This window comes from Pelodiscus sinensis, chromosome 2 (genome assembly GCF_052426305.1).
Source record: "Pelodiscus sinensis isolate ZL-2025 chromosome 2, ASM5242630v1, whole genome shotgun sequence".
NCBI classification, from domain to species: domain Eukaryota; kingdom Metazoa; phylum Chordata; order Testudines; family Trionychidae; genus Pelodiscus; species Pelodiscus sinensis.
This window is the reverse complement of record NC_143053.1, coordinates 69,909,247-69,928,426: the sequence shown is the minus strand read 5'-3', so window position 1 is coordinate 69,928,426 and position 19,180 is coordinate 69,909,247. Positions and strand designations below refer to the sequence as shown.

Genomic DNA, 19,180 nt, shown 5'->3' with positions numbered 1-19,180 from the left:
TCTATAGGCATCCCTATAATCTATGGATTTTGCTGTATCGTGTTATAATCAGTCATGTTGCACATCTCTCTCTCTATATGGGACAACAGAGTGACTTCATTACATTACTTTGTGTCCCACCTGCATCCTCCCTCCCCTTTCCCAAGTGCTTGGCTGCTGTGAGGGCCCCCCACCCAGTGCTTTAGAAGGCCACAGTGGAGCAGTAGGTGAGGGGAAAAGAATGGCCCTGGGTGGCCGAAGGTGAGAAGTGGTCCAGGCTGGCATGGCTGCAGCCTGGCCCTCCCCAGTCCAGGGAAGAGAGCCAGGGTTGCTTACCTCCCGTGAGAGGGGGGTTGGTGAGTGTTGCGAGCAGGGGGCACCACCCCCTAGTTTATCTTAAGATTGGTTTCCCTGTTGTTTAGCATCAGTCTTCTGACGATTTTTCTGGGTGTTGCCCCATCCTGGTTTTGATGGTATTTATTATCTTCACACTAGGGATGTAATTGACTAGTTGAGTAGTTGACTACCCAATAAGCTAGGTTTAGTTGGTAGTTAAATGACTACTTGACTACTCACTTTCCTCCCTGCCCCTTGTTGCCTTTGTATCAGAGGCAGAAATAGGAGGGGAGCAGGGGCTGGTTCTGGGGGGAGCCAGTTTAAAAGCTGGTTCCTTCCAGCACTGTCTCCATGGTACGCGGCAGTGGGGGCAGCGGAAGCAGAGCCACAGCAGTCCCAGAGCTGGTATGAGTCGGGACTGCTCAGTCCTAGCTCTCACTATCCCTCAGAGCTACCCCTGCTGCTGCTCTCCATTTTAAATGTAATAAGAACCCAGCAGCTCTTACTATACTTAAACTGCAGAACCAGTGCAAGCTGGGACTACTCAGTCCTGGCTTGTGCTGGCTCTGCAGTTTAAATATAAGTAGGAGCTGGGCTGCCTGTGTTCCTGGCTCCTACTACATGTAAACTGCCGAGCCATAGCAGGGTTCCTCTTGGACCCGGTGTGAGCTGGGACAGAGAGCCTCCACTTATCGACTAATTGTGTAGTTGATACAAATTGTATTGACTACACGATTAGCCAGTTACCTGCCTCTTAACATCCTTACTTCACACACTGGGATGCTTGCTTCTAACTTCAGGATTGTGAATCTGACCCTTCCCCATCACTGAATAGAATGAGCACATTCGGTATTCCTTGGTACCTCCATGTCTGCGGCCTCTCCTCTAATTATGCTGTGCTGGTGTTCAGGCTAATCTCTTTTCATTCTTCACTCACACAAACAGAAATTACAGTTGCTTGACACAAGCAAAAATTATATAGTTGCTTTTGTAAAAACAGATCTAGTACAAAATATTTTAAGATTAAAGTAACTGCTGGTATTACACATTCTTCCATGATACAAACACATTTTTATACTATTGAGTTAAAGATAAGAACAGTCCTAATGGTAAAAGGGTGACCACAGTGAGTCACAAGAGTCCTTTTGGTCTATTCTTGCCTTGACATCAATAACAGACACAGACAACCTGCTTGATGCATCTTTATCAGCGGCACTAGGTCATTCCTTCCTGCTAGTCACAAAGGGTGGCGGGTAGGGTATACTGAAGCACGTTACATTGTATACAAATATAAGAAAAATTCTTATTCAAACACTAGAATCTATTTTAACAACATGGCTACATAGGCTATATCTATACTACAAAGAAAAGTCAGAAAAAGCTACGTAAATTGTGAACCACCCATCTACATGGGGCCAAATGTCGGGAAAAACCCCTCTTTCAGAACATCCCTTCTTCCTTGTAGAACAAGGGTTATGGGGATGCCAAAAAACCACGTCTGCTTTTCTGATTTTTTTTCCGGAAAAGTAGATGCGTTCCTGAAGGTATCCCAGAAAATCTCTGTAGTCTCTGTAGACATACCCATAAAGAGATTAGTTTACAGTAGACTTCCAATAATCTGGCACCTTTGGGACCTAGATGGTGCTGGATTATTATGCTAGAGTATCGGGAGGTACTCCCGGGGGGGGGGGGGGGGAGGTTGTGACGGGTCTGCCAGGACCCGCACTGCATCCGGGGGTGTGGGCAAGGATTGGTGCGGCAAGGGGCAAACCCTCCACCAGGTTTCCCCAGCTGGCCTGTCACTGGTGGGTGTGTGGGGCTTCCCCCTCCTTCCTGCAAAATGGCAGAGGGTTCGCCCCTCACTGTGCCGTTCCACATCCAACCCCGGCTGGACGCAGTACGGGTCCCGGCAGACCCATCTCAGGGGTATAATCCCCTTCCCCTTTTCTCCCCTTCCCTTTCCCAGCTGTGAGCACCCATGGGGCTCACAGCAGCTCCAACTGTCCAGCTGGACAGAGCACTTCCAAGTTCCAGTTGGTGCCTGACTATTGGGAGTGCCAGACCACTGGATGCTGGACAATTGGAGTTTTACTGTATATCTGTATTTGATAATGGAATTACAGCTGCAGGAATATTGTTTTCCTGTTCTGTTGTCCCCAATTCAAAATTATGTTGAAAATGGGAGAGAGTTCAGGGAGAACCAAGAAAACGATTCAAGGATTAGAAAACATGTGAAATATGACAGACTTGAGGAGATCAGTCAATTTAGCTGAACAAAGAGAAAGTTGGGGGGACTTGATAACACTCTATGGGTGTGTGTAGACTACGTGGCACTGTCAACGGAGCCATGTAGATGAGTTTACTAGACATAGCAAAATGAAGCGGTGATTTAAATAATTGCTCTTCATTTACATCAAAATGGCTGCCATGCTGTGCTGACGATCAGCTGATCCAGTACAGCGGGGCAGTCTAGACCTGCCGCGGTTAACAAGGGAAGCTTTTGTCGACCACTCCGGTATACCCTATGAGAATGTACACAAGCAACAGTTATTTAATAATGGGCTCATCAGTCTCAGAGGGAAATATATAGCACAACTCAGTGGCCCAAAGCTGAAGATAGACAAATTTAAGAGTGGAAAGAATATGTACATTTTTACAGTGAGAGTAATTAAGCATTGGTACAATTTACCAAGGGTCATGGTGGATTAATGGATAAATTTAAAATTCAGATTGGATGTTTTCTAAAAGATATTCATTAGGAATTATTGGAGAAGTTCTATGTTAGATAGGTAGTCATACAAGATTATCACAATGGAACCATCTGGTTTTGGAATTTATAAATAAATTTGGACCCCTTTTGAAGATTTATTAGGATAAAAGACTTTCAGACTGCTGAAGGAAAGCCAGAACTTCATTCAGCCTAACTTCCCCTCCTCCTCTCACGCTTTTCTTTGTATCTTCCTTTCCTTTTTCTTTTCTTTTCCAGTTCCTGTCCTGTTACTATAATCCCCACCGTAATGTGTTTTGTATATGTAGTATTACTTGGTTTTGGATTTTCTAGCCTTGCAACTTTGAGGAACTGTAAAATTGGATAGTACTATTGAAGATCTCAAGAAATATATGATATTTGGGAATATATAAGGGCAAGAGATACTTTGAGAGCTGGCTCAATAATAAGCAATTCAGAAGTTCTTGGTTCTGGACATAAAGTTAAGATTGCCACCTTGTGCATATACATTTCATACATAATCATCCATATTTGTCCTAATATAATATATATTTTAATTTTCTACAATTTTAGATACAAAATACTTCTCCTAAAGTTTGTATGCCTTGTGGAAAGTGTCATGGAAGTCAATTTCTTTCACTGTATAGCTCACATATAAGAATGGCTCCTATTGGGTCCAGCAACATTTACTGTACGTCTTGATAGGGTCACCTTTCAGTGTAAAAATATGACATTTCATTGTCTGCGTTTATAATTGCATATTGTACTGTGATTGCTCTTGCCATCTAAAGATATATTTCCTGTCTTTTGAAGATTGAACTATGTATCCCACATAATACAATTCCAGAGGTTTTTCTTTTTAAAAGATAAAAATTAATCATATGGGGCTATTTCTGCAGACCCTTCCAGAAAACCTTAATTTATGCCAGGGATTCAATGATTCACTTCTGTTATTTAGTGGTCACCTTAGGAAATGAGTTGCAGTTCAATCCAAGCTCCAGTCCAAATAATGGAGTGGCTGCATATGAAACAAAGTCAATAGCCAATGACCTAAATCTTAATGGAGTGTTCTTTGTGCTTTTAGTTGGCATTGATTAGGAACCCACTTTGCAAATACAATTAGTCCATGAGCAAAAATCATTTGTTACTGAGTTAGATGGTTCTGCTATAGTCTGATACAAATATTTCTCGCTAAGTTTTAAAAACACAACTCTCTGGCTGCATGCAATATGTTAAATAATAAGTTTACCTGCAATAGTGAACTCTCTCCATTCTATTGGCACTATACTTGTGTGCACAGATCAGAGCTCTGCTTTTCAGTGTGACTTACACACAAAGAATGGGGCACCAAGCTCTACACTCTGTGGCCCTGTGCCTTAGTATTGGCTATACCTCACTCACAGTTACTGGGGTGTAACTCTCTTGGGTAAATACAATGAAAATAGTGGATGTTGGAAACCAAAAATGTAGACTCCGTGTAGATTCAAGCAGGAGGGTTTATTACACACAGCGCTGGTGGAGTGTTACCTTGCCACTTAGGCTTAATGAGCCCTGCTAAGCAATTGAATGCAATAGATTATATAGGGAGCCAATGGGCGGAGAGAAGCTTCGGGGTGGAAATTCCTGAGCCCCTGGATAGGTTCTAGTAACAAGACATATGAGCACGGTAAACCAATAGGCTAAGAGATTACATAGTAGCTCCGCCCATAGCTCAGATTACCATAGTTACTGAAACACAAGTATTGTCCTTCTTCCCCCTCCCAGAATTGCAAGCAATGCATAAGCTATAGTTCGATTGGGATCCATAGGGGTGATGACAGTGCTTCCCCGACAGGTGTGGTTCATAAGTGCTTTTCTGGGGGTATAAAACAAAGAGACAGTGTGAGGTACACAGCAAAAGCAATTGTTTATTCTGGTATGCCTGCAAACTTGGAATGTTGGGGTATGTCTACACTACAGAGTTAGTTCGAACTAACGGAGGTTAGTTTGAACAAACTTTGATAGGCGCTACACTAGCGCTCCGCTAGTTCGAACTTAATTCGAACTAGAGGAGCGCTTAGTTCGAACTAGGTAAACCTCATTTTACGAGGATTAAGCCTAGTTCGAACTAGCTAGTTCGAATTAAGGGGTGTGTAGCCCTTAATTCGAACTAGTGGGAGGCTAAGCCTTCCCAGGTTTCCCTGGTGGCCACTCTGGCCAACACCAGGAAAACTCTATTGCCCCCCTCCCGGCCCCGGACCCCTTAAAGAGGCACGGGCTGGCTACGGTGCCCGTGCCAGGTGCAAGCCTGCCAGCACCCAGCCAGCAGACCCTGCACCTGGCACGGATCGAGCCACCCACCCGATGCCCCCCAGCCCTCCCCCTCTTCCCGGGACCAGGCTGGCGGCTCCCGGGAGCTTGCCCGGGACCGCAAGAGGCGGGCACCCGCCTGGGCTAGTGCGGAGATCGTGGACCTTCTCCACGATCTCCGCACTAGGCACAGGAAAGTGGACGGCTTGGGCAGGAGAGCTGCCAGCCTGGCCACCCAGGAGCAGGTGTGCGTGAAAATCAAGGGGGTCCACTGAGACCCCCGACCCTGAGCCCTGAGCTTACAATGGCCGTCCTGGGTCAGCCCAAAGGTCCATCTAGCCCAGTAGCCTGTCTGCCGACAGCGGCCAACCCTAGGGACCCTGGAGGGGATGGACGGAAGACAGTGACCAAGCCATTTGTCTCGTGCCATCCCTCTCCAGCCTTCCACAAACCTTCGGCAGGGACACCACTCCTACCGCCTGGCTAATAGCACTCCATGGACTCCATGACTTAATCTCACTTCCCTTTAAACTCTGTTCTAGTTCTAGCCTTCACTGCCTCCTGCAACAAGTAGTTCCACAGGTTGACTCTTTGCATTCTGAAGAACAACTTTCTGTTACTAGTTTGAAGCCTGCTACTCATTCCTTTCCTTTGGTGTCCTCTAGTCCTTCTTTATGGGAACTAATGAAGAACTTTTCTGTATGCACCCTCTCCACCCAACTCCTGCTTTTAGAGACCTCTATCCTGTCCCCCCTCCATCTCCTCTTTTCTAAGCTGAAAAGTCCCAGTCTCTTTAGCCTCTCTTCATATGGGACCTGTTCCCAACCGCTGATCATTGTAGTTGCCTTCCCCTCTCCCATCTGCTTTTCCCAGTCTCCCCCAGTTTTGTTCAATAAAGACAGATTCCATTTTTGAACACAATTGTCCTTTATTTTGTACATCAAGAAGAGGGGCTAGGGAAGGGTAAGTGGAAGGAGGTGAGGGAGGAATGGGGCACGAGCCCCCGATGGGGAGGACTGGGCTGGCTCTGCGGGCTTTTGGGGTGGAAGCTCTCCTGCAGTCCCCCAATTGCCTCTCTCCCCAGATGGCAGCCTGCGGCAAGTGCAGCCGGTCTGATGGCCGAGTGCTGTGATGTGCCCAGTGTGGGTACTCAGGGCACTCCAAGCCAGGACTGCTTTGCAAGCGGGGCACCCCTGAGAACTGTCTGTCCGGGGTGGGGGTCGGGTCCCTTTAAGCGCAGCCCTCGGCTAGCCTGAGACAGCATCTCCACGCTCTAAGTCCTTCTCTGATGCCCTGCCGGCACTGCTTCCGGCCATCCTTAAGCCTGGTTCAGGGTCCACTTAATGTGGACATGCTAGTTCAAATTAGCAAAACGCTAATTCGAACTAGTTTTTTAGTCTGGATCCGTTAGTTCGAATTAGCTTAGTTCGAATTAACTAATTCGAACTAAGTTAGTTCGAATTAACGTTGTAGTGTAGACGTACCCTTGGAGGGGAGGTTGTCTCATAGTGACTTGTTAGGCCTTTCCCTGAATCTGTGGCTTGCCTTGGGAAGACAGCTGTTGTCTCTTTCCCAGACTCTGAGGCCCCCTTTCAGGGTTTTGGCCTTGTTTTTGTGTGTGAAACTCATGATGAGGGTGTTCAATTACGACTACCCGCCTAGTGTTATGCTACTTTGGCTCCTTTCACTTGTGATACACAGGTGAGGCTGTCTTCTATATTTTTCCTAGGCCCCGTTGCCTGTTGCTGTCTAGGCCTCATGCCTCTGGCCAGCTTAGCCAGAGACCATGGTTCAGAATCTTACCCACATGTTAATGTTAATGGGCCTTTGCTATTTTATCCCTACAGTGGATTTCATGACAGGATATTGAAAACACTATTAAGCAGAAGTAGATTCATTACATATTATACAATTAGTAATTAAAAGGCTGTTTTCACTAAGTCACTTACTATACAGATATATAACACAAAGCATATTGGTTTCTTGGCAGAAAGACTAGATGAGTGAGTACTGATTGTATCAATGATATGTAGGGAATAATATAGGGCATTGAGGCTCTCTATTCAGGCACAGGTTAAAAACAATACGTGATCAAGTGGTACAGGATGGCTATAGGATTGGCAATTGCTGTCATTAACATTGTCCGTGTTTCCATTATGCCCCCTTTTTCATACATAACTTCGTGAGACGTTCACAATCCTGGCCTCTCTGAACTATAGAAATTCTGCCATTAACTTCAGCACAGCCTCAATTTCATCCCTGCTCTCAGAATGTGGTTGTTTGTTGTGGTTGTTTGTTTTCTGTAAGTAATTCTGCAGTGTTTGACTCAGAGGAGAGTGTAGAATAATGTACCTATTGATCATGTTGTTATAATTAAGTTGTTGTTATTATCAATAACTATTAATGGTGGCAGTAATTTCACAGTACAGGACAATGTAGCACTTTAAAGACTAACAAGATGGTTTATTAGATGATGAGCTTTTGTGGGCCAGACCCACTTCCTAAGTGGGTCTGGCCCACGAAAGCTCATCATCTAATAAACCATCTTGTTAGTCTTTAAAGTGCTACATTGTCCTGCATTTTGCATTTTGCTTCAGCTACCCCAGACTAACACGGCTACATCTCTATCACTAATTTCACAGTGGCACCTAAAAATCTCAAATCTGGGATTTGTGTTCCCTTTAGGAATGTAATTGTGTAGTCAATTAACTGATTAAACAATAAGCAAAAGCTTATCGGTTAATGCTATAGACAACATGCATTCCCCCACCTCCTTGCAAATAAATGTTTTAGCTGGCTGGCCAACATCCCGACTCAGTCCCGACTTGCACTAGGTCTGGGACCTACTCCTGCTTTGGCTCTGCATTTAAAGTGCATTAGGAGCTGGGCAGGCAGGCAGCCCAGCTGCCTGGAGCTCAGGACTCCTCCCTCTCCCGCCCTACTGCTGCCATCCCACTCTGTTGCCTCTGTATCAGTGGTAGCAGCACAGGATGACAGGCAGCCAGTCCATGAGGGGAGCTGTTTTTTTAACTGGTTCCTCTCATGGACCAGCTCTTGCCTGGCATCTCAAACTGCGGTCTGTTATAGAGCTCCTCGGGAGTGGGCTGGAGCCCACTGGCTGCCGGCCCCAACCTTGGGGACTATAGAATAATCAAGTAACAGATAAGAATTCATGAGGTTAATCAGCTCTTCAATTAACTCATATTTAACACCCCTAGTCCCCTTGTGAGGGGCAGAGCACAAGCTCTTACTGAAAAGACAATGAATGCCCCAAATATATTCTTCACCGAGGACAGAGGCTAGAAACCAGAAATTTGATGGGGAAATTACTTTTCTGTAATATTGCCTTGGAGTGCCCTAGTAAAATATGTTGTTTTGTGTAGGTCTAGGGAGTGTATACATGTACGTGCATGCACATGCACACATTACTCCCTGTGAAGCTATCCTTCTCTTCTCTTTATTGTAATAGCATTTTTAATATGTATTTTTAGGGTCCTAGAAAGGCAGGGCTGAAAGGGACTTTCAGAATTCAACAAGTCTAGCTTCCACCTACAAAGAGGCAAGGCCAAGACAACAGTGCTATACAGGTGTTTGCCCAACCTCTCCTTAAAAACCGCCGATAAGTTCTATAACAGGGATCTCCAACACCTAGCCCGTGATCCATCCTTAGCTGGAACAGTTGTGCAATCTGGCCTGGGAGTCCCAGTGGGCCAGGGATGGAGCTGTCTATTCCCATCCTCCAAACCCCACTTCTTCCCACCACTGCCCCACCCTGTCTTCACCACCCATCCCCTGAGGGATGTGGCCTTGGGCTTACCAATGGGGCCTGGTGTAGGACTGCAGTAGATGTCAGGCATCCCTACATTTCCCACAGTAGCAGGAATCATGGGGAAATGGAGTGCACTTGGTGGGTATACTCATTCTGTTGCACTCTGCTTCCCCACCATTCTTTTTACTGTGATGAGTGCAGGTCACTGCTGCTGCCACCCCACACCAGGCCCTCCAGTAATCCTCATAGCTGCTTCTTCAGGGGACAGGGTGTCTTGGAGCGGGGGGAGAGTAGGGTGGTGGAATGGACAACCCATTCCCTCCCGGTCCTACTGAGACTCCTAGGCCAGACTGTACAACTGGATGGCCCACGGGCCAAGAGCGTGAGATCCCTGTTCTACAACATCCATTGGGTGCCTATTCCAGAGTTTAACTATCCTTCTAATTAGGGTTTTCCCCCCTAATATATAATCTAAATATTCCTTGCTGCATGTTGGTTTGAGATATGACAAGTGGAAGGAATATGACGATCCCTTGAAGTAAAGACATTTTACAGTTTGGTGCTAAAAACAATTGTAGATTGTCAAGCACATTAATTTCAAAATATTTATGAAATACTGTAGGAAAAGCTTCTATTGTGGTATTTTGAATAACTACTTTTATATTCAACACTTCAAAATATTGTCCTCTACCTCTGAATTTTGAACACCTTCCTTGCTATTCATTACAACAACATGATTCAGTAACTTCAGTAACATTTGATTCTTTGGTTTTCCCTAGGGTTGTAAAATGCATTTCTACAGTTCACAATTATAGAACACTTGTTGAAGAAATGACAGTTGTTTGCAGTTCTTTCAACCATACTTGGATGAATAATTTTAACTTTTGTTTTGCAATCAAAAGTCAAAAAAGAAGTGTGGAATGTCTCCACAGTTTACTACTCCTGATCAGATAAGATTTTTAGGGAAGATTTTATTAAATAAAACAAGGCACCAAATACATGAAGGAAAATTCTCTCTCTTTGTGAGAGATGATTATGATAAAATAAAAAAAATCAGAAGTGTTTAAAATTTCTTCCAGGATACCTTATCATGTTCCTCATGGCCAACATCACCAGGACTTAGATGGGAGAAGAGATGGTGTGATCTCCGATTAATCCCGCTCCTTCATTCCCGTTTTTCCCAATATCTCCCAGGATCAGATCTGTGCAGGTAAATAAGCATGTGTGCTTGAAACTTGTCTTGTCTGTGGATACAGTCTTAATGTTTTAAGTCAGTACTTCAGCTGACAAGATAAATATGCATTTCTCCATAGTCATGGGCCATAGAGCTACGTTATTCTTCAGTCCCCTGACTACTTTTCACAGCTCCGTTAAATAATGATTTCACTGCTGGTTGTGGCTCTCAAGCCAATTTTAATTTATCAGCAACTACAGTTGAAAAATAGTGACCATACTTGAGAGTCTTCCCAAATATTTTGCATTTAAGTTGATTTTTGTTCAGGAATCTTATAGCAAGCTTAATAAGCACATACACATTTTAATGATCTGGACACCCAGATATCTGCTTTCAGGTCTACTAGCAACATACAGCAATGAAAATTTCCTTGTAGGCATCCATATGAGTTTTACTCTAGAAGCTAGGAGGCAGCTATGTACATGCACACTAACCCAGTACATTTCTTTACTTCGGTCTGCCATCTGTGCCTCCCACTAAGACAAAATTGGTCTTAAACAATTAGGAATCATAGTAATTAAAAACAAAATTCTGATTCAATGGTAACAAATCAGTTACCATACAGATTTCAAGATTGTTCAGTATTCCTGATTAGAATATATATATGCTCTATCACAAAATGTTTCCCTTTGCTTTCAAATGGGTTTGTTTTATTTATGTATTTTTGTTATAGTAGGTATTTTAAATTAAACACATATTCAACACGAAAAAATTGAAATGTTTTGAAATGTAAAAATCTTTTTCTTTCTTTCTTTCTTTCTTTCTTTCTTTCTTTCTTTCTTTCTTTCTTTCTTTCTTTCTATTTCAAAAATAATTCAAAATAGCATGGAAAAATATTGACTTGGCAATGAGCAAAAATTGTGTTTTGGTGAACGGGAGTTCAAAAACAACGTTTAGTAGTGCTGAAGGAACTTAATTCTAATCGGGAATACTGAACAATCTTGACATCTGTATGGTAATTGATTTGCTACCATTAGCATCAGAATTTATATTTTAATTCCTGTGATTCCTAAAAAGCAGAATATGTCCTTTCTGATTTCTGAAAAATACTATGGAAGATAACACTATCTCAAAAAGTCTTATCAGAGGATTATAAATAAAGTATTGATGATTGTAAACACTGAAGCTATTGAAAGCAATATCAATGAGTTGATATTGAAAACAGTCCCGGTATTAAGTGAAAATAAATTATTGGAATTAATTTAAATGCTATTTTTACTAAGTTGTTATATGATGCCTTTTTATGTGTCAATTAATTAATGTTCGTGTTTTGAAAATATAGAATGATGCAAAAGTATTAACTAAGTATCATTATTTTATACATCATCCTTATCATGATTGCGTTCTATTTCTAATGGAACAATTTCTGCACAGTTGGAGTATGTCTACACTGCATTACTCCTTTGAGAGAGGAATGGAAATGCAAACAACGAAATTGCAAATGAAGTGCGGATTTGAATTTCCTGTGCTTCATTTGCATAATCACGGCCGGACGCTTTTTCGAAATACCCTATTTCGAGATTAAAAACGAAGTTTAGAGGCGGTTATTTTGAGAAAAAAACCTTTCGAAATAACCCTTACTCCTTAGATTTAAGGGTTATTTAAAAAGAAGGGTTTTTTCTTGAAATAACCATGTCTAAACAGCGTTTTTAATCTCAAAATAGGGTATTTCGAAAAAATGGCCGGCTGCGATTTTGCAAATGAAGCGCGAGAAATTCAAATCCGCACTTCATTTGCAATTTCAGTTGTCTGCATTTCAATTACTCTCTCAAAGGAGGAATGCAATGTAGACATACCCTTGGAGAGGAACATTCTGTATAATTCAGGACAGTGGTCAAAGAGACTTTGACATGTTTTCAATTTTTTTTAAACGCCTCTTAAAAACTTGTATGTAAATGTTTTGTATCATACGTATACTCACGTGTGGGATTAATTAAATTCTTGTACACAGCCTTGGTAACATGGATTAAAGTATAAGTTAGTGTAAATAGCAATATTTGCAACATACTAACATTTTAACTCTAAAATAAAGCTGATTTTTTCCTTTTGGCTTATTGATTTAAAAGTTTCCATGATTTCATGCTGTATAAGTCATAGAACCTAACTGCTCAGGCAACTAATTTAATAAGAAATCAACTGGCTGACAAGAGTCTAGTGTTCTGAAATATTTTCCACTTCAAAGAATACAAAAAATTCAAATCAGGATTTTTTCCCCCTATATATCATAAACCATGAGTTTGATTCATTTGTGTCTATGTGGTCATGTATATTAACAAAGGGGTGAAAAATCTTCACTGGGTTTAAAGAAGAGCCTCTGTATCATCTGACCGTTCCCTACTGGATATTCCTTTCTGTGTTGTTCATTAATCTTCAGCCAGGAGAAGGGCTTGCATTTTGTTTTGTTTTTTTTAACTCATAACTGGCTTCCCTTAAATCACACTATGTTGTGAATGTGCATGTGTGTTTCTGAGCAGGCTTCAATAGCCTGCTAAAAGGGACTCTCTTTTTTTGTATTGATGTCACGTTCCCAAAAAGGAATTGGATTTTTTTCTCCCATGCCTAAAAGCTATCCAAAATGCAGGACAATGTAGCACTTTAAAGACTAACAAGATGGTTTATTAGATGATGAGCTTTCGTGGGCCAGACCCACTTCCTCAGATCAAATAGTGGAAGAAAGTAGTCACAACCATATATACCAAAGGATACAATTAAAAAAATGAACAAATATGAAAAGGACAAATCACATTGCAGAACAGAAGGGGGATGCGGGGGGGGGGGAAGGGGAGGAAGGAAGGTAAGTGTCTGTGAATTGATGATAGTAAAGGTAGGGAGAGTGGGATGTTTGTGAGTTAATGGTATTACAGGTGATAATTGGGGAAACTGTCTTGGTAATGGGTGAGATAGTTCAAATTCTTGTTAAGTCCTTGTTGGCAAGTGTCGAATTTTAACATGAATGACAGTTCAGAGGATTCCCTTTCAAGTGCAGATGTAAAAGGTCTTTGTAGCAGAATGCAGGTGGCTAAGTCATTTAGAGAGTGTCCTTTCTGGTTAAAGTGGCAAGAAACTGTTTTCTCTTTGTGATCTTGTCTGATATCTGTTTTGTGGGCATTAATCCTTTGGCGAAGTGTCTGAGATGTTTGTCCAATGTACATAGCAGACGGACACTTTCGGCACATGATAGCATAGATTATATTTCTGGATGCGCAGGAATATGTGTTCTTGATCTTATAACTCACTTGGTTAGGTCCAATAATGGTATCAGCAGAATGAATATGTGGACAAAGCTGGCAACGGGGTTTGTTGCAAGGGAAGGTACCAGGGTTGGTATTAGTGTGGTATGTCCTGTGGTGGTTGGTAAGAATCATCTTGAGGTTAGGTGGTTGTCTATAGGAGACTATGGGTCTGTCTCTTTTTTAACTCTGTGTAACTATTGGAGCCATCCCTCTGTGTCTGCATCTTTACCAGCTGTTCAGAATAGCTGTCAGTTTCCTCGGGGGGAGGAGAGGGTGGCAGGAGCAAAGACTTTGTGCACTCTCCCACCCCTAGACCAATCAGGGTCTGTGGGTGGGGGAACACGGAAGTGTCCTGGCCTGCCCCTTCCCTCCTGAGGCACTTCCAGCAGCCTGGGGCCACTTAAAAAATGATTGAAGGGTCCCCTGGTCAAAAATTATTGCCCACGCCTGGGGTACACGGCCAAAGGTAATGATAGCAGCTCCTCTGCATCTAGAACGCTGGGGTATGTCAGTCCATACCATGTCCCACAGTCCCCATTGAGAACGGTGATCCATGGTCAATGGGAGCTACAAGCACCTGACCATGCCTACTAAAGCTGCAACAGGCACAACTGGAGAAGGAGTGTATATTCCTAGCTGTGGGAGAGATACAGACACACAAAGAGACCAACGCTCTGAAATATATAGTATAGAGCTGTCCCTTTCTCCATCCCTCTCTCCTGCTGGCCCATTGGGGTTATAGCTGTACTGGTCCCATCTCTGACTCCTTGCTTGCCCCCCTGTGGTCATACAGTATAAGTTTCCCTCCTGCCTGTCTCCTCCTTTTCCAGTTTATGAAAAACAATTGAATTCTAGGGACATCCCATTGTCCTGGAACAACCAAACCCTTTCTCTAAGTTACGATAAGAGGAAGTTGAATACTAAATTTGTGGGTTTTAGTTCTTATAATTTAGGAGGAGTTCTTGAACAAATGGACTCACAGACAGGCAGACAGACAGATGCACATTTCTAAAATATATAGTAAGCAGAAGATAAGATATAGGATACCTGTATGGCTTTTGCTTACAGTAATAGACATCTTATGGGCTTCCATTGAATTTAATTTATGCTCAAATATTGCAGAAAGATAATATGAATAAATTATTATAGATATGTGATTAGTTTTGAATTTTCCAGTTCTTTCATAAGTAGTTTAGAAAGGGATCATTTTTAAATAAAAACTCTATCCCGTGTAGGAAACAACATAAAGAAAGGTTTAAAAAATGGTTAAAAACATCAGAACTTTGAGAGATGAAATTTTGTGTTGTATTGCATTTCATGAAACCTTGCTTTCAATGTCTCATAACAGACTTCTAACATTTGTACCGTCTAATACTTTTTCTTTTTTACTTTCAAGAAATCCCAGATATTATTGTTTAAATACGGAAATGTATTTTAAAAATGCCCCAGCTATTCTCATTTACTTGGCTTTTGAAGCCAGTCGGGTAAGTGTTTTGAGGAAACTTTGACCAGGAATTCATTGGAAAACAAAATAGTCTATAAGTGATGCAGATGTATCAAAGAGTTCTCTGAACTGGGTGATCATTCAATCTGAAATTTTGAAACCTGGGAGTCTAAAGTTAGTCTCCTAAATCTATATTCAGAACTTAAAACAACTCCCTAAATATGGATATAGGACCTTAACTTTAAATAGTCAGGTTTGATAGTGTTGGTCAAGATTTTTAAGCAATCATTCTTATCTTCTGCCATATATAGAAGTTAAATATAAACTCTGTTCACCTGTGATGACAATCATTTTAATTAAATTTATTATTTATAAAATGGGAAAGCCACTAAGATATGAGTTCAACAGTTGACCACTGTGATTGTGAGGCTTGTATATGTGTTGCTAAGATGTTATGTTAGCACAGATGACTTTTTCTTCTGATCTGATCTGTTATGACATGTCTGTAGGCAAAACGCATTCCAAGTAATTGCTGTGGATGGAGTTTGTAGTGGAATAATTCAGTCTCTTTCTGCTGAAGACTGTATGGACTGGCTACAAGCAATAGCAACTAACATTTCCAACCTCACAAAGCACAATGTAAGTATGGATCAAAGAGGTTCAGTTGATTTCTACATCATATTTGATCACAGCTATTGTAAAAATGCCTTATAGGTTTAAGCATAGCATGATCTGTGCATAAACAATGGATGAGATTACCCCCAAGGATGTCAACTCATGCTATCATACAATCAGACTTTTTGAAAGCTCTTTGCAGGAGAAATTATTCTCTCCCCAGCTATAGTCCATCTCACCACTATCAGGATTATTTGCTTCTTAGTAATACAGAGTGTTCCCTGTAAAATGTGTGCTTGTGTGGCCACTCAGGAGAGGGAGTCAAATGCTATCCATATGATTAGCAGGGCTCCCACAGCTAGGTTTTATTTCTACTGGTGGTGCACATTCTACATGCATCAGTGCACATAAAAATTATTCTGTCCCTGGATGGAAAAAATTAGAGTGGTGTTTCCCAAAGTGGTCTGCAGATTCACTCTGAGGAACCTGCTAACCGGCCACTCTGGTTTGTTTATTTACCGGCTCCACAGCCACGGAGCCTCATGGCTCCCAGTGGCTACAGTTTGCTATTTGCAGCCAAGGGGAGCCGCGGGAAGCAGTGTGAGCCAGTCCTGGAGCCAATGGGAGCTGCGAGGCTCCATGACCACAGAGCCAGTAAGTAAATACACCACAGCAGCTAGTTAGCAGGTTTCTCAGAGTGGATCTGCAGACCACTTTGAGAAACAATGAATTAGAGGGAATATTGGTAGTGCCTGCCAAATTTTGAGAAACAGAGCTTGAAATTTAAGAAGGACAGGTGATTGCAAGTAAAAGGTAAACATTATTTTTATACATTTTAAAAACTGAAATACATTTTGCCTTGTAAGTTCATTGGAGCAGAGATCATGTCTACCTTTGTGTTTGCACATCAACTAACCAACAGGCCTCTGGATGCTCCCATGATATCAACACAAAAGTTAATAATGAATTTGTGCTTCATGTTGTTCACTGTATGCATGGTTTAATCTTATGTGAGTGATGTTTCATAATGTGCTAAGGTTACATTTAATGAAAAAGGTTTCCCAAACTACCTTCCTAGTAAAAGGGCAGAGTATTGGGTAGATTAGATACTATGCAGAAGTTGATAAGATAATGATATGTTTTTCTTTACTCAAAGGGGGACATATACACATGGGGCTAAACTTTTCTGTAGTGTAAGCCCCTGAATTCACACTGATGAACAATTCCATTAGGTTTTAATTCAGATCCCCTAAGATTTCCTTCAGTCTGAATTACCCTCCCCTACCTGCTTTAAAATTTGTTTAATTTCAAATGCTGGAAACACAATGAAGATGATTTATATTCTAGTTTCAAAACTGTGTTCCAGCTGGCAGCAATATGTAAAAGTCAGTGCATTGGAAAAACATGACAGACATGAATTTATCCACCATCTGCAAGCTTCCATGCGATACAAGCCAAATTTCCTGGCTATTTATTCATCTCTATAATGTTGTTGCTACCTAGAACTGCCAGTCTCACCAGGATTCTGATAAATAAGAATGCTTTCTTTCTGTTACCAACTTTAGATAACACTATAAACTATTTTTGCTTTTTAAAGTCGTGCATTTGTTTTCTCATAATAATGCATTGTTACATACAACCATCTGGCAGTGCTTTAAGTGGCTCTGATTATGCTGTAATCACAGCTGGCTAGAGTAACTTCATTTTGGTAAAACATTGTAGTTACATGACCTGACTCATTTCAATGCTTTAAAATGAGCACAGTATATAATTCCACATTAGATTCCATAAAACACCAGGAAGAAATGTAGGCAGCACTATATAATAAGAGGTAAATGGATAATTATTCCTTCATTGTGCAAAGCTGTGGGGTTTTTTTTTTTGTTTGGTTGGGTTTTTTTTGGTTTGGTTGATTGGTTTTTTGTGGCTCACACTGGAATGGGGCCTTCCAAAGTTTATAATCCCTCTATATAAGTGGTGAGCAAACTGAGTCCCATGGGCCATATTTGACCCATCAAGATAATCTGATTGTGGGCCACAGTTTGCTCAGCTCTGATATAGAGGGATTATAAACTTTGGCTGATGTTGGTCATCTGCAGGCAATGCCTCCTGCAGCTCCCACTGGCTGTGGCTCTTTGTTCCTGGCCAATGGAACTGTGGAAGCAGCTCCTACATGGAAAGGAGCCACGGGGATGTGCTGGATGCTCCCCACCACACCCATTGGCTAAGAACAAGAGAACTGTAGTCACTGGAAGCGGCAGGGGGTGGTACCTGTGGGCAGCCAATGCCAGCAAAATGTCTTGCGGCTTGCAGTCACATTACCCTAGTGGGCTGCATGCAGCCTGTGAGCCACAAATTCCCCACCACTGCTTTATATAAACCTTGTCTGTATGTATATCTGAAAATCAGGGGCGGCCCGTCCATAGAGGCGAACTAGGTGGTCGCCTAGGGTGCCGAGTTAAGTGGGACGCCAAATTGTAGCGCAATATCATTGAGGGGTTTTGAGGTGGAGGCGCCGATTGCATGGTTTGCCTAGGGCGCCAGTTGCTGGCAGCTAGTCTAGGGCTGCCCCTGCTTAAAGTCTAGCCTGACCATAACCATGCTGACCTCACTGGAAGAGATAAGGACTCTGTTACTGATAATACAGTCATACCAGTCTTTAAAAATATCAGTTGCTAGTCAGAATTACAGTAGCGAGCATATGATAATGAGTGAACATAAGACCATTTACAGACATGGATATGTGGAAAATAACTGCATTGCTTTGCACAGTGATGAGATGTGAATAGATGTGCTTCTGATTCATCTCAGTATAGAGTGGTTATTGCCATTCACATACTGTTGCTGTTAACAATGTTTTGCCTGAGAGAGATAAGGCATTTAGTTGAGGTTACAGTTGATTCTGTTTTAACTTGACATGGAGGGACACAAATGACAAAAAGGTTACAGGGCCTCCCTATTACCGAGAAGACAAACAAACATATATCTGCTTGGTTGATTTTTTTTTGTTAGAATTATATTACTTGCTCCTACTGGTTGTGTCAATGGATTTGCTCTGTAATTGCTCAGAAAACACAGGCTGTATGTGCCCCCTTCACTTTGAGGCACACCACTAAACAAATGTAAGTGATAAAGGTCAGGAAAGTCTCAATAACTGCTGCAAACCTCGTCCATAGCCACTGTGCATGGCTGAAACTCTGTTTGTTAGGGTTTGGGTACAGGTAGAGGAACAGCTGATTGGTGTAGCATGCTGTGGAATAATGTCTGGAAATTCTGACAGAAGTTAATGCAGAATTAAGTCTTTAGTTCACACTCCTGGACTCATGCCAAACTGTAGAATTTTCCAAACTAAGGGAGTCAATGCAGAGTGACAACAGGTCTCCATATGTGTGGGAACGAGGAGTGGGGGGGATGCTGCAGCAACCCCAGGCTTGCAGGGCCCCATGCCCAGGGGCTTCTTTATCACTAGGGCTCCCCATTCAGGGTCCCAGATGCTGGCCCCAGCTGCCAGCCCTCTGCTTCTTTTGCCTGGTGTCCTAGTCACCAGTGGCAG

At 42.2% G+C, this 19,180-nt stretch overlaps 1 protein-coding gene and 1 long non-coding RNA gene across 6 annotated transcripts in view; one reads left to right on the top strand and one right to left on the bottom strand.

The window, feature by feature from the left end:
• Positions 1–19,180, top strand: part of SNTG1 (syntrophin gamma 1) — a 532,572-nt gene that overhangs the window by 341,138 nt on the left and 172,254 nt on the right. For all 4 annotated transcript variants that reach the window (XM_006112171.5, XM_014577356.4, XM_075920716.2 and 1 more), the window contains 2 exons: positions 10,181–10,311; positions 15,522–15,651. In XM_006112171.5, coding sequence (XP_006112233.3) covers positions 10,181–10,311; positions 15,522–15,651 — 261 coding nt within the window. The remainder of the gene's footprint in view (positions 1–10,180; positions 10,312–15,521; positions 15,652–19,180) is intronic.
• LOC112547050 (uncharacterized) overlaps positions 10,175–19,180 on the bottom strand; it is a 43,928-nt gene continuing 34,922 nt past the window's right edge. The window contains exon 4 of one of the 2 annotated variants that reach the window (XR_003090798.3): positions 10,175–10,303. This is a non-coding gene — a long non-coding RNA (uncharacterized LOC112547050). The remainder of the gene's footprint in view (positions 10,304–19,180) is intronic. The other variant, XR_003090796.3, reaches the window with a different exon arrangement.